Source organism: Phocoena phocoena, chromosome 13 (genome assembly GCF_963924675.1).
Source record: "Phocoena phocoena chromosome 13, mPhoPho1.1, whole genome shotgun sequence".
Taxonomy (NCBI): Eukaryota; Metazoa; Chordata; class Mammalia; order Artiodactyla; family Phocoenidae; genus Phocoena; species Phocoena phocoena.
In genome coordinates, this window is record NC_089231.1 from 85,072,621 (window position 1) to 85,086,079 (window position 13,459).

Below are 13,459 nucleotides of genomic sequence, written 5' to 3' on the forward strand. Positions count from 1 at the left end.
AGGTATTTTACTTAAGAGAAATGAAAATTGGGAATTCCCTGGCGGTCCGGTGGTTAAGACTCGGCGCTTTTGCTGCTGTCGGCCCCCGTTCGATCCCTGGTCAGGGAACTAAGATCCCGCAAGCAAAACAAAAGAAAAAGAAAAGAAAATATATGTTCGCACAAAAACCTGTACATTCGTGTTTGTAGCAGCTTTATATTCATAATCGTCAAAAACTGGAAACATCTGAAATGTCCTTCAACTCATGAATGCTTGGAAACCTGTGGTACGTGCCTACAATGGAATTCTACTCAACGATCAAAAGGGGGGTCGGGGCAGTGGTCCACGTGGATGCTATGCTTTCTAAACAAGAACTGAATTCACACAGAATTTATATAAAATGTTAAATATACACAAGTTTAAATTTTAGGGACTTCCCTGGTGGCGCAGTGGTTAAGAATCCGCCTGCCAATGCAGGGGACACGGGTTCAATCCCTGGTCCAGGAAGATCCCACATGCCACGGAGCAACTAAGCCCGTGCGCCACAACTACTGAGTCTGCGCTCTAGAGCCCACGAGCCACAACTACTGAAGCCCACGCACCTATAGCCCGTGCTCTGCAACAAGAGAAGCCACCGCAATGAGAAGCCCACGCACCGCAACGAAGAGTAGCCCTCGCTCACCACATCTAGAGAAAGCCCGCGCGCATAGCAACGAAGACCCAACGCAGCCAAAAATAAATAAATGAATAAGTAAATTTTAAAACAAGGGAAAGGCAAGTCTGCAGCCCAGTCCCTGAGAGACATTCATGGCAGTAACCAGAAAGGAGCTACTGGCTAAGAAAAGAAGAGCCCAGAACTTCCCAGGGGGCCCTCCCGTCCCCCCTCAAACAGGCTGTCACAGACTCAGTCACTTTTTAAAAAGGTTTATTATTTCAACTGTGAATTATTTTTAAAAGATGATAAAATTCATTTCTCTTCCAGTAGAAAAGAGACAGAGGTTTGCCCCAGAGACCAGGAGCCCCGGGCAGACGGGTCACCCGACCAGACACCCAGGCTGATGGGCCCGGGGCCTCTCCACCTCCTCCCCGGCACCGAAGAGCTGAGGACCCTGGTGGGGGGCGGCTCGGGGCACAGCCTCCTGCCACCCCAGCCAGGGAGTGGCCGGCTCAGTATACATGATGATGTCAGTTTAGGCTGGAGGGAAGGGGCACAGACACCCAAATATGGCGCCTGTGTAGACTTCAGGGAGATCACGATCCTGCAGGGGGTTAAGGATGTGGTCGGAGGCATCTCCGTTTTGAGGCCCAGATGGGTGTCCAGTGGCCACAGCTCCGGGTCCAGGCTGGGCGCTGAGCCACGGCCCGCGGCCCACCTGGCTGGCGCACAAGCAGTCTGCACTCCTGCGCTAGGTTTCGGGACAGCGGCCACAGCCCCTCGGAGTAAAGGCCCTGTCCTGCCTGGGCGAGCCACCAGGCGGGGGCTGCAGTGTTTCGAGACTGATGGAGACGACCACTGGGGAGAGGTGACCTGAGTCCTTAAGAGCCCAGGCTCGCTCACCCAAGGGAGGGGACCCTGTGCCCACAACACCTGTGGTCGGGCCTGTGGATCACTTGGAGAGAAGGTTCCGGAATAGTCCTTGTTGACGAGCCTCTCCCCAAGTCCCCTCAGCAGCGGCTCCATCCCTGAGTGTCTGCACACACCTGTGCACACACGTGGACACGTGCTGGGGGTGTGTGCAGTGTGCCACAGGCAATGTGGTAGCAGGGGGTGGCTCAGACTTTGGGATTAGTGGGCTGTCCGCTGAGAGAGTCCTGAAGAAGCGGGGTGTAGGGGCTGGAGAGTTGGTCTGGCTGAGTAGCCATGCTGGGCTGGCTGGCGGCATCTCTGGGACCCTGTGGAGAAAAGGGGAGGTGCTGCATCACTAAGCCCCGCCCGCCAAGCCCCGCCCGGACCCTGGCTCCGCCCCTGTACATCCTCCACCAGCATGGAAACCTCCCTTGGAGCCCCCATCTGCAGCCCCCCACCCCCATCAAGCTTGAGATGAGAGAAGACTGGAGTGACCTACAGACTCCTGGGACTCCACTACAGAGGGTCTCCTAATCTCACGAAACACCATCTTGCCATGCTCTCACCCATCTTAGAGATGGGGAAACTGAGACCCTAAGAGACTCGCCTAATACAGTGGGAAGGGCAGAGCAAGGAGTCCAGGGCTTATATAAGCAATGCTGTTAACACAGAAAAGCTGGAAACCACCTAAATGTCCACTGATATCAGAATGCATTTAAAAGACAGAGTCACAAGATCGTAGTCAACCTACACAGTTGTCACACAGAAAACTGAAGAGGGGAAATCCAGCTGCGGAGTGATTCATATAGTTTGACACCACGGAGGTAAGCTTTTTAAAAATTTCTGTCGTTCATGGATACATATATACAGATTTAGAGGGGAAGAAACATGCAAACACCAAATTCCTAGCGATGGATGTCTCTGGGGAGAGGGGGAGGGGCAGCGGGACTTGGCGAGGGGGGCAAAGGACACACAGGGAAAAGGTGAAATACGACAAAATGTTAGCAGGGTTGTTGGGTCTGGGTGAGAGGGAACTCAGAGCGTGCAGTTAATCTAGTTTTACATTTTTAAGTTTCTCAATTTAAGGAAAATGTTAAAGGTAGCCATGATGATAAGAATTGGGGGCGACTTTTCATCCCCCCAAGCCCTCTGTCTTCCTTCCCCTCGAAGAATGGAGAGGCTTCCTTGCCCAGCAGCTGTGGTCGGAAAACCCCGGACACCCCTACCCACCTGGGCCTTTGCTCACAAGCCCCAGGGGCCTGCTTCACCGCGGGGTGGGGTGAATCAAACCCCACTCTGGGTGGGGAGCGGTGGGAGACTCCTGACTCCTTTCCTCGGGGACAGAGCTCAGGCTTCTGCGCACCGAGCCACATTCCAGCCAGGGGCAAGGAGGGGTGGGCGTGCGCCTCTGCCGACACACCGCCCCCCACCCCCGACACAGAGGCAGCATGGGACAGCGGGGGTCGGGGGGCGGGGGATTCTTAGCGATGTGGGCCCAGAGAGCCACGACTGGAGAAAGCCTCGCTCAAAAGTTCAAAGTGGAGGGCTTCCCTGGTGGCGCAGTGGTTGGGAATCCGCGTGCCGATGCAGGAGACACGGGTTCGTGCCCCGGTCCGCGAAGATCCTCCATGCCACGGAGCAGCTGAGCCTGCGCGTCCGGAGCCTGTGCTCCGCAACGGGAGAGGCCACAACAGTGAGAGGCCCTCGTACCGCAAAAAAAAAAAAAAAGTGCGAAGGGGAAACTGCCTTCCCAAGAAAGACATATGTACAAACCCTCAAGGAATACACTTCCGTTTAACTGAGGAATGAGGACTTGGAATTAATGAGAGAAATCATGAGACGGCAAGAGACATCCTGGAACATGTCCCTTAAGGGCTGCCCAGTACCATTGTCCAGGCTGTTCACTGCACAAGGGCACCCAGCCAAGTGGGTATAAATGGGGTGTACTCTGTTTGCCAAGCCCTCAGCCCTAAAGCAGGCCATGTCTGCACAGAGGAGCTGTCTTTTCTTATTCACATAAAAACACCCTTCTGGGCTAGTGGAGGCCCCATGTCCTCCCTTTCCTGGAGCAAAGCAGCCCCTCAAGGCCACCCCCATGCCCAGACGCGGGGCAAGGTATAGGACCTCCCCCAGGGACTCAGCACAGGCTGGAGGCCGAGCTGCAGGGATTCCAGGTCTCCGGGGCCACTGGCCACTTCCCAGGTGCCTGGTCCCCTAAAGCAGACCCGACAGGACACTGCCTTCCCCAAGTACACGTGACCGGGGGTAGGGGTCTCATCCGGGCCGAAGGCTGACCTGCCTTCCAGAAGACAGAGCAGTAGCATCTCTTTAATCAAAAACTTCCCTAATAACTTGACATTTGGATTCTGCTGGTAAAATCACGAAGAGACTCCAGCTTTGGTTTTGTTTTATTTTTATTTTGGGGGGAGGCAGGGAGCAGGACATCCTGGCTGTGTCCAGGGAGGTGCAGCCATGGGGCTGAGACCTCACAAACACCAGCTCTATCTGTGCTAAAAGCGAATAACCCCCATCTCTGTGCCTGAAGACCCCACCCTCGCACCGTGAGAATGCCAAGCAAGTTTCTGCAGAAGGGAATCATGGCTGCAAGGGGGCAGGGGTGCCAATGGGACCAAACTGTACACAAGAAGGGCGTCCCAAGAGGAATTCTGGGAGAGAGGAAGGCAACGGGGGGCTCGTCTCCAGCTAGGACACCCTGCCCCCTAAGCTCAGGAAGACACCCCCTTAACACCCAGCCCTGATGTGGTCGGGCTCTCTTATCCCCAGATCGGCAGTAGGAGCCCCCCAGAGCCTGGCTGGGGGCACAGCGGTCCCTCCCTCCCGCTCCTTGCAGGGCTGGCAGTACCTGCCAACAAACACACCCACGCCCAGCACCCATGTTCTATTTTATCTCCTCCTCCAGCCCTGGCAATCCAAGCAAACTGGAAGCCGCCAACTGGTCCCAAAGAGTAGGGCTGTCACCTCATCCCCAGCCTGTGGCTCTCAAGAAAGCTATTTAAACCCGAGCAGGCCCAGCCCCAGAAGCTGGAGAGGGTGGTACATTTTTCAGAAACCAAAATTACAGCTATAATCAGAGGTACAAGCACAGAGCGACTCACCCCCGCCCAAACCCCAACCGTAGGGCCCAGAGCTCTGCCTGTCACATCCCCTGGCGGGACTCGGCTCTCCTAAGACCTCAGACCTAAAGGAACACAGCCCAGGAGGTGAACCCCCAAAGGCACTAGCCTCCGTCTCCCGCAGGTAGGCTGCTGGAGGAAGGAGGGCAGCCAGTTAAATGTGAATTTCAGGTAAACAACAAACAGTTTTTCAGTATACGCATGTCCCGATAATTTCATGGGACACACTTAGGCTAAAAGTCATTCACTGTTTCCCTGAAATTCACATTTAACTGAGCATCCGTTTGTTGTTGTTGTTTCTTGGGGCTGTTTGTTTTTGCTCAGTCTGGCAACCATACCCTCAGACCGAGTCCTAGATCCACACTTGGTGCCCAGGTGACGCCTAAATTCTTTTTTCTTGGCCAGTCATCCGGATTTATTTAAACTTATCTACATCAGAATCCTGTTAGGGGGCCATTAAAATACAGATTCCTGGGCCCCATCCATGATGCTATTCCAAGAGGTCTAGAAGGATGTCCGTGGATCTGCATTTTCTCGCAGACTTTCCCAGAAGAGTCTATAGTGCACCAGAGGTTTGAGAAGCAGCTGAGACCTAAACCTCGATCCTGCCTTTCTAAGACAACCTTGCAAATAAGACACCAGCCCACTAGTCACCCTCCCTCGCCTACCACGCCTGGGATCACTCGGAACGTAAGAAGACAACAAAATATACAAATACGTATTTTCAATCTGTAGACACTCCAGGTGAAGGTCAGGCTGAAGAGATGTGTGAGATCCCAAGCGTTTCAAGCCACCAGAGTTCTACTCACTATGGGAGGGGATGGGGGGCGAGAGGTGTTACCTGGTACCCACCTACAGTCTTGCTTCTTGCAGTACAGTCCCCTTGGGAGCTGATGTCATCAGGGATTCAGAATAGGCCTGAATGGCCTCCTTATCCTTTGAGCCCTTTTTACTACTACTCCAAAATAAATAGCACTTCTCCTAGAAGATAACCAAGCTAATTTATAGTTGACGTTGCAGCTGAATACACACGGTTTTTACACGGTTCTCCGATTTTCAAAAAGCAGAGGGTGGGGTACAGAATTCTAGAGTCCAACCACCATTAATGACTGGAGCTGGCTGAGACTTGGGGAGAGACGGTGTCTTTCACCGAAGACAGAAATACGAGCATATTCAGGAAACACGCTGGGTCAGACGGGGAAGCTGAGCTGGAAAGGGTTTGTCAGCCTGAAAATTTAAGCCGAATCACGGAGGGGAGATGGGCCGTGCTGGGCAAGGTGGATTGGCCGAGACTCAGGGAGTTGAGCAAGTAGCATTTTAAGAGTCTCACGCTCCACTGACTGAGCTAGTGGGTGGCATTTTAAATCGACCAGAAACAGCGACATTTCTGTCTAAAAAAAATATTTTTCTTTCAAGAATGACTTGACAAGAAAAAATGTCTTTGAAGAGAAATTAAGATACGTTGAGTTTAACGACATGCCATTCTTTTTTTTTTCTTCTTTTTTTCTCCCCTCTCAGGACAGATACATAAAAACACGTAAGGCCTAACCCCTGCTAAACCAAAAAATACATAATGGGATAAATTTCAACGACTGGGCCTCCAGCAAAACCTGCGGGGAGGGTGCCTCAACCACGGTCAGTAGAGACGATGATATCCTTATCGGATTTGGGGGACACGGATGGGGGATGTGAAGCAGGGAAGCTTTCCCATTGTGCATCCTCACCGTCTTCCCCCTCCCCCTTCTGACGGACCATTAGGAGAGACAGAGGGCAGAGGCTGTCTGGTCCAGCCCCTCACCGCTGTTCCCCTGGCCCTCACTCCTGGAAACCCACGGTGATGCTGGCCCCAGGGAGGCATCCACGGGTTGGGGGCTAGGGCTTCTGGCCCCTCTGTCCTCCCAGCACGATTCGTTCCAAAAACCCTAGGTAGTTCCCTTCTGCTCTGGCTGGGGCGGTGACAGAGGACCGGGCCCCCAACGTTCACTGGGGGCTCAAAACACCAGAGGCCCTGGTACCCTCACACCAATGCAAACCTTTTCCCCCAAAGGACTGGGAATTTGGAAGGGAAATCAGGTTAAGGGTCTGAAAGCCCAGGCTAAGAGCCTGGAAAGGCTTATCCTCGCCCCAGCAAACAAGCAAGCAAGTTTAGCAAGTGAGCATGCGAGCTGCCTACGAGGAAGAGGAAAAAGAGAAAAGCTGTTTGCTGGAGCTAAAGCAAGAAAGCAGGCGTTGCAGGTGGCCCGAGGGGCAGCAGGGGAGCTGGGCAGCCCCCGACCGAGGCTGAGGCCTGTGGCTCCAGGACAACTCGGCGGGCAGGGGGCACCGGAGGGGGGAGGTTCTGGTTCATGGATACAAAATGGCCTTTCAAGACTCCCTGCCACTGAGCAGTGTCCCCTGTCCACCAGGTAGCTGCCCACCCGTCCTCGCTGCCCCGGGGGCCTTGCATCCACAGGCCTTGTCACCATGTGACGGCAGTAACTTGCTTAAAGCCCCCTGGTCTCCAGACCTCACATCCTACTCATGTCTGTATCCCCAAAACTGTGCACAGTGACGCCCCCAATAAGCTGTGAAGGTGTCAGTGAATGCCATGAATGAATGAATGATGCCAAATCAAGAAGGTGTATTTGTTGGAACTTCCCTGGTGGTCCAGTGGCTAAGACTATGCACTTCCACTGCAAGGGGCATGGGTTCGATTCCTATTTGGGGAACTAAGATCCTGCATGCCGCACAACGCAGCCAAAAAAAGGGGGTATTTGTTGTCGCCCCCTCTTTTTCCTGCCTCTGAATGGTAGATGCCCCAGGGCTGGCTCTTCAGGGCTCTTCTCCATCTGTGCTCCCTTCCCCCAAATACCTGCTCCTATCCTGGTCCAAGCCACCATCCTCGCTCACCTGGGCCTCTTCACTGGTCCCCCTGCTTCCGCTCTCCCATCTGAAGACCAAGCGGCCACACGTTAACTGACCCAGTCACTCCTCTCCTTTACAGCTTCCAACAGCTTCCCGTCACCCCCAGAATCAGTTCCAAGCTGCTCACCCTGCATTACAGGACCAGGCATGACCTACGTCGGCCTCTCAGACACCACCTCCTCCCCCGCTGCCCCCATGCCCGCTCCCCTCCAGCCACCCTGGCCCTACGGGAGCCTCCAACACACCTCACCCACCCCTGCCTCAGAGCCTTTGCACTGGCCACTCCTCCACCCGGAGCACTCTTTCCCTGACTCTGTGCTGAGCATTCACTTCTAAGCTTAAATTCAACCTCTTCCGAGAAACCTTTTCTGACATTATCTCTGTAGTTGTCGCCAACGCCCTTGGATGCTGTGGTGTCCAACTTGGTAGCCACATATGGCCGTTGAGGCTTTGAAAAGGGGCGGGTCCCAGTCAAGACCTGATGTAAATGTAAAATACACACCGGATTCCAAAGACTTAACCAGAAAGAAAATGTAAAAAATTTATATTTTTTATATTGATTACACGTGGACATGGTAATATTGATATTTTGGATATATTCGGGTTAAATAAAAGATATGATTAAAATTAATTCCCTTTTACTTAAGGTGGCTATTAGAAAATTTAAATGTAAAATCACACACGTGGCTCATGTTGTATTCGTATCGGACAGCACTGCCCTAAGCCCATCACATTTTCTATTATCATCGGTGAAATCATCTCTTCTGTTTATTTACTTGGTTTCCACCTGTCTTTCCAACTAGAATGCCAGTCCCCGCACCCCCCTTCTCCCGGGAGTAGCAACTGCCTTGTTCACTGTCGTATCCCTGTACCTGCCAGAGCCTGAAAGCCAGCAGCTGCTGACTTGAAGAATGAACCATTCAAGTACCAGGTCTCATGATCCAAAACCACCTGCAGCCCCTCCAAGGGAGGGTCCCCAGGCCTCCCAGAACAGGCAGAGAAGTGGTAACAGAACATGCAAGAGAAGCAAGGATGCAGCAACAGCTCCCCAGCCCAGGCGGAGACCTAGGACTGCCGCCCGAGGTGGGCTGCAGGCTGAAGGTGTCCGTGGGCACAGCAGGAAGGGGCTGCTGGGGGATCTGATCTGAGCCCCTCCTTCCCCCAGGCAAGCAAGCAAGGGGCCACTCGGCCCCGGCCAGGCTCTGGCCGCCACCTACTTGGCTCCGGATTTGGTAGACGATGGGGATGAGCAGCAGGACGCAGCCCAGGGCAAGGAGCACGTACTGGGCATAATGCAGCACCTTGGGCATCAACACCAGCTGGCTGTAGAACGTCTGAAGGGTCTCACCCTCCATTGCCCCGCTCTGGCGAAGGAGAAGGATAAACAAATGGACTGGTGCCACGTACTGTGGGCTGAGGGTGCAGACGCCACCCCACACCACACCCCTCCGTCCCCCAACCCCTTTCCCATCTCAAGCCCACTGGCCAAAGCATGCGATGGATGGAGCCAGCCATGCCTCTTATTTCCTCTGGGGCCACACAACAGGACTACATTTCCCAGACTCCCTTGCAGCTAGGCAGGCCCATATGACTTGTTCTGGCCAATGGGATGGGGGCACAGTGATGCTGCAACTTCCACGCCTGGCTCCCATATGAGTCTCTCCATCTCTTTCCCAATTTACTGAATGGAGACGGATTCTGAAGATCTCCAAGAGGGCAGGACCAGAAGATGGAAGGAGCCTGGGTGTCCCTGAATGTCTGCGTGGAGCAGAGCTCCGCCTGCCCCCCCATCAGACTGTGATGTGAGTGGGAAGTGAACTTGACATTTGGAGACTGTCTGTTCCAGCGGTTAGCTCACCCTGATTTAAAACGAGCTAAGCCAGAAGGAACCCTGAAAAGCTGGGAGAGAAGAAATTTCAATAAAAAGTTGACACCCTGAAAACCAACTTCCCTTCATCTCAGGAGAAGGGGCCATGTGCGTTAACAAAATTATTTTACACCCTGACCAGGGACTTTACAGTTTCATGCAGCTCCTGTGTTCCTCATCTCGTGTGATCCTTTCAACCCAGTGGGATAACTGACATAAAGTGCTCGGAGAGGGCGAAGTTTCTAACAGATGGTTCTGCATTACTCAGTCCAGCTACCCCAGCCCAGCGTCTCCACCGCACACAGCCTCCTGCCCCAAATGCCCACATCAACTCCTCACTGAGGCATGAGACAACACGCCCCCGGGTGCCCAGTACCCGGGGAGAGGGAAGCAGCCTTACCTCTCCAAACCACATCAGTGGCAGGATCACCGGCTCGATCTTCCCAGTTTGTCTGGAAATAAGCGAGACCAAGCAAGTGAGAAGTTATGACGGGGTGTCTTAGATCAGACAGCTCTGGACCTGTGATCGGAAGCCCCAGGGTCAGGGGGGATTTGATGCTGCAGCAACTTGATCGGCATGGGCTTGAGCAATGGGCATCTCCTGACGGGGCGCAACCTGACAACCCAACAATATCTTTTTAAATGAAAAATTCTTACGTGGAGGGGCTGCCAGGGACCTAGCTGATATCCATTTGTTCTTTTTTAGAAACAGAATCCCAATTTTATTCCGGATGGCAATACGCCCAGCCAACAAACAGCACGGTTTATGCTGATCACTTGCTTTCCTTTGGGGAGTCTGGAATCTGGGTCCATGCCAAGCAGAAGGCGCCTACGTGACCAGCCCCCAGTAAACACCCTGGGTGCTGAGTTTCTACTGGGCATCTCTGGTAGGGGACATTTCACACATGTTGTCACAACTTGTCACTGGGGAAATGAAGCGTGTCCTGGTGTGACCCTCCTGGGAGAGGGCTCTAGAAGCCTGTGCCTGGTTTCCCCAGACTCCACCCCGTGAACCTTTTCCCTTTGCCAATTATGTTTTGTATCCTTTCTCTGTAGTAAATCACAGCCGTGACTATTAACTACATGCTGGGTCCCCTGAGTCTTCCCAGTGAATCATCAAACCCGAGAGTGGTCTTGGGGACCCCCGACACAGTCAGCTACTAGATAGCTGTGTGACCTTGGCCATACTACTTACCCTCTCTGTTCCTCCTCTGTAAAATGGGGATTATAATGGAACTCCTCACAGGGCTCTAGTGAGGACGGAACGCGACACCATGAAAAATACCCAGCATATAAAAAGTGCTCTAGGGGAGTTCCCTGGTGGCCTAGTGGTTAGGATTCTGGGCTTTCACTGCTGTGACCTGGGTTCAATCCCTGGTCAGGGAAATGAAATCCCACAAGCCGTGTGGCACAGCCAAAAAAAAAAAGAAAAAAAAAGACATACAGCGCTCGATGTTTATTATTGTTGCCTTGTTGTCAAATGCCAGCAAACAACTGGACAAACAAATATTCTGTAACTTCACCATTCCGGGGTCTGCTTAAAGAAGGCGCAGCTGGAGGGGAGCTGGCACTCTCTCAGGGGACAGGCACCAGAGTCAGCACAGAAGGTCAAAATCCTCAATCACAATTCTCAAAAAGCGCTTATTCAGTAGAGTACCGTTCAGTGAAATGAATTTACGCCGTACCACCTACAGAGGAGACAGACACGGAGAACGCTCTGCAAATACAATGGCGCGTCCCCTTCACTTCGGCCTCTTTAATCTGAGTTTGTAAGAACTGATGTCAACTGCATGCACAGAGTGTGCAACCCTGCTGCCTTTATCTTGTGAGCAAACGGCACAAAAGTTCCTCAGACAAGTCACAGCTAGACAGCTCTGCTTCCGGGCGGGCGGTGGTGTCTCCAGACTTTTCCCACACGGCTTCCTCAACAGCCCTGGGAGATGCTGATAAGCACTGCTGTTGGACCACCGCCCTTGAGACCACCGCCCCAGCCCACAGGGGCAGCCAGGCAGCTGTGTGGCCTTGGTTCCGAACAGATGGGAACACAGAGGCCCAGAGACATCAGGGTGGTGGCTCAGGGCCACCAGCAGGCAGAATCCAGCCACCCAGATAGACTGCTGGCTTGAGCAGCATTTGTCAAAAATCTGAATGAACTCCCAACAGGTGAAATGTGTGTTAACATCCAGATTTTGAAAAATGCATTTGCAAATGCATAGGATGTGGCCACACTGAGTGCACGGGCCCTGGTGCCGGACAGGCTGGCCCTCGGTCCCATCCCCACGGGTTCCACTTAGTCACCTGCCGGCCCCGCACATCCAAGTTAGCAGACCAGGCACTGAGGGACGGGAGCCCTGTGGAGCTCAAGTCTGGGCAGCAGACACCTAATGCACGCGTGGGGCCGTTTCACCAGCCACAAACACTTCAGGAACAAACTCCCTGAGCAGCCTCAAAATGTAAAAATGAAAAGCTAGTGGGGGAGTAAGGATGAGCTACACTGACATGCTCACCAGCTCAAAGTGTTATTCTTTCCAGCTGAGAGGCATCTCACAAAGCCAAACAGATGCTCACATTCCTGCAGCCCAGGAATCTTTCTGGGGGAATTTTTTTTTTTTAATGAAACTATTTCAAATATGCTAAGAAGTACAGGGGACTTCCCTGGTGGTCCAGAGGTTAAGACTCCGTGCTTCCAAGGCAGGGGACACCGGTTCGATCCCTGGTTGGGGAACTAAGATCCCGCATGCCACACAGTGCGACCAAAAAAATTTTTTTAAATGAAGAAGTACAGACCCTGACGTAACGACCAGTGTGCTCCCTCACCCAGCTCTATCCTAACTCGATGTTATAACAAGAGCTGGCAAGGATGTAGAGACACTGGCACCTCCCACGCTGCTGGTGGGAGTGTAAAATGTCGCAGCCGCCCTGGAAACCAGTCTGGCAGCTCCTGAAACTCTTAAACATAGAGTCACCATATGACCCAGGAATTCTGCTGCAAGGTATCTACCCAAGAGAAAACATACATCCACACAGAAACTTTAAATATTCAAAGCGGCACTATTCATAATGGCCAAAAAGGAGAAACAACCCAAATGTCCATCAACTGATGAATAAAAACATGGTCTTTCCATGCAATGGAATGTTATTCAGCCATAAAATGGAATGAAGCAGTGACACAGGCCACAACATGGATGAACCTTGAAAACATCATGTTAAGTGAAAAAAGCCAGACACGTATTGTATAATTCTATTCACACGATATGGCCAGAATAGGTAAGTCCACAGGAACAGAAAGTAAATTAAGGGTTGCCTGGGGCGGGGGAAATGGGCAGTGACTGCTAAAGGGTGTGGGGTTTCTTTTGAGGGGGTGGATGGAAATGTTTCAAAATTGATTGGGGTGATGCTGCCCAGCTCTGTGAATGTCCTACAAATCACCAAATTGTGCACTTTTAAAGGGTGAGTTTTATACTGTGTGAATTAAATCTTGATAAAGCGGTTACTGAAAACCAACTCAAAAAAAAAAAAAAAAAAAAAGAAAAAGAAAAAGAAAACCGGTGCTTAAAGAATTCCTCCCATCAAGTGAACGGTCTCACTTCAGAAGACTGTTCGCTAAGTTTCCACTTACAAACACTTGGTTTTGGCAGGATTTAATTTTTGCTACTCTGTCGAATGGGAAACAGCTTGGATGGAAGAGTCTGGCTAATTTGGGGGACAAATGTCAAGAGAGTACAGGGCAGGGATGTCAGGATGCAGTTTGGGCTCGGCTGAGAGCTAAGACCCCCCTCAGGGGTTCAAGGGGCAGGGACCAGATTCCATATCCCGAAGGACCATCTCTCTCCCCAGATGCCAGGTTCCCAAGGACATGGCCAGAGTCCCGAGTCCCTGATCTCTCAACAGCAAGGCAGCCCGGGGCTCCCAGACCCCACTCACCCGATGCCTTTCACAGACTTAATGTAGAGGCTCAGCTGCAGTTTCACAGAGCAGTTCATGGGGATTCCGGTGACCTGCAGTAAC

At 52.4% G+C, this 13,459-nt stretch overlaps 1 protein-coding gene across 7 annotated transcripts in view; it reads right to left on the reverse strand.

The window, feature by feature from the left end:
- Positions 1 to 887: 887 nt before the first annotated feature.
- The window catches only part of SCARB1 (scavenger receptor class B member 1), a 79,174-nt gene continuing 66,602 nt past the window's right edge, over positions 888 to 13,459 (reverse strand). For 2 of the 7 annotated variants that reach the window (XM_065890595.1, XM_065890593.1), the window contains 4 exons: positions 13,376 to 13,449; positions 9,852 to 9,903; positions 8,802 to 8,948; positions 5,533 to 5,661 (listed from right to left, as the gene is read on the reverse strand). In XM_065890595.1, coding sequence (XP_065746667.1) covers positions 5,533 to 5,661; positions 8,802 to 8,948; positions 9,852 to 9,903; positions 13,376 to 13,449 — 402 coding nt within the window. Of the gene's footprint in view, positions 1,873 to 5,532; positions 5,662 to 8,801; positions 8,949 to 9,843; positions 9,904 to 13,375; positions 13,450 to 13,459 lie in introns of those variants that run through there. The other 5 variants (XM_065890590.1, XM_065890592.1, XM_065890594.1 and 2 more) reach the window with 5 other exon arrangements.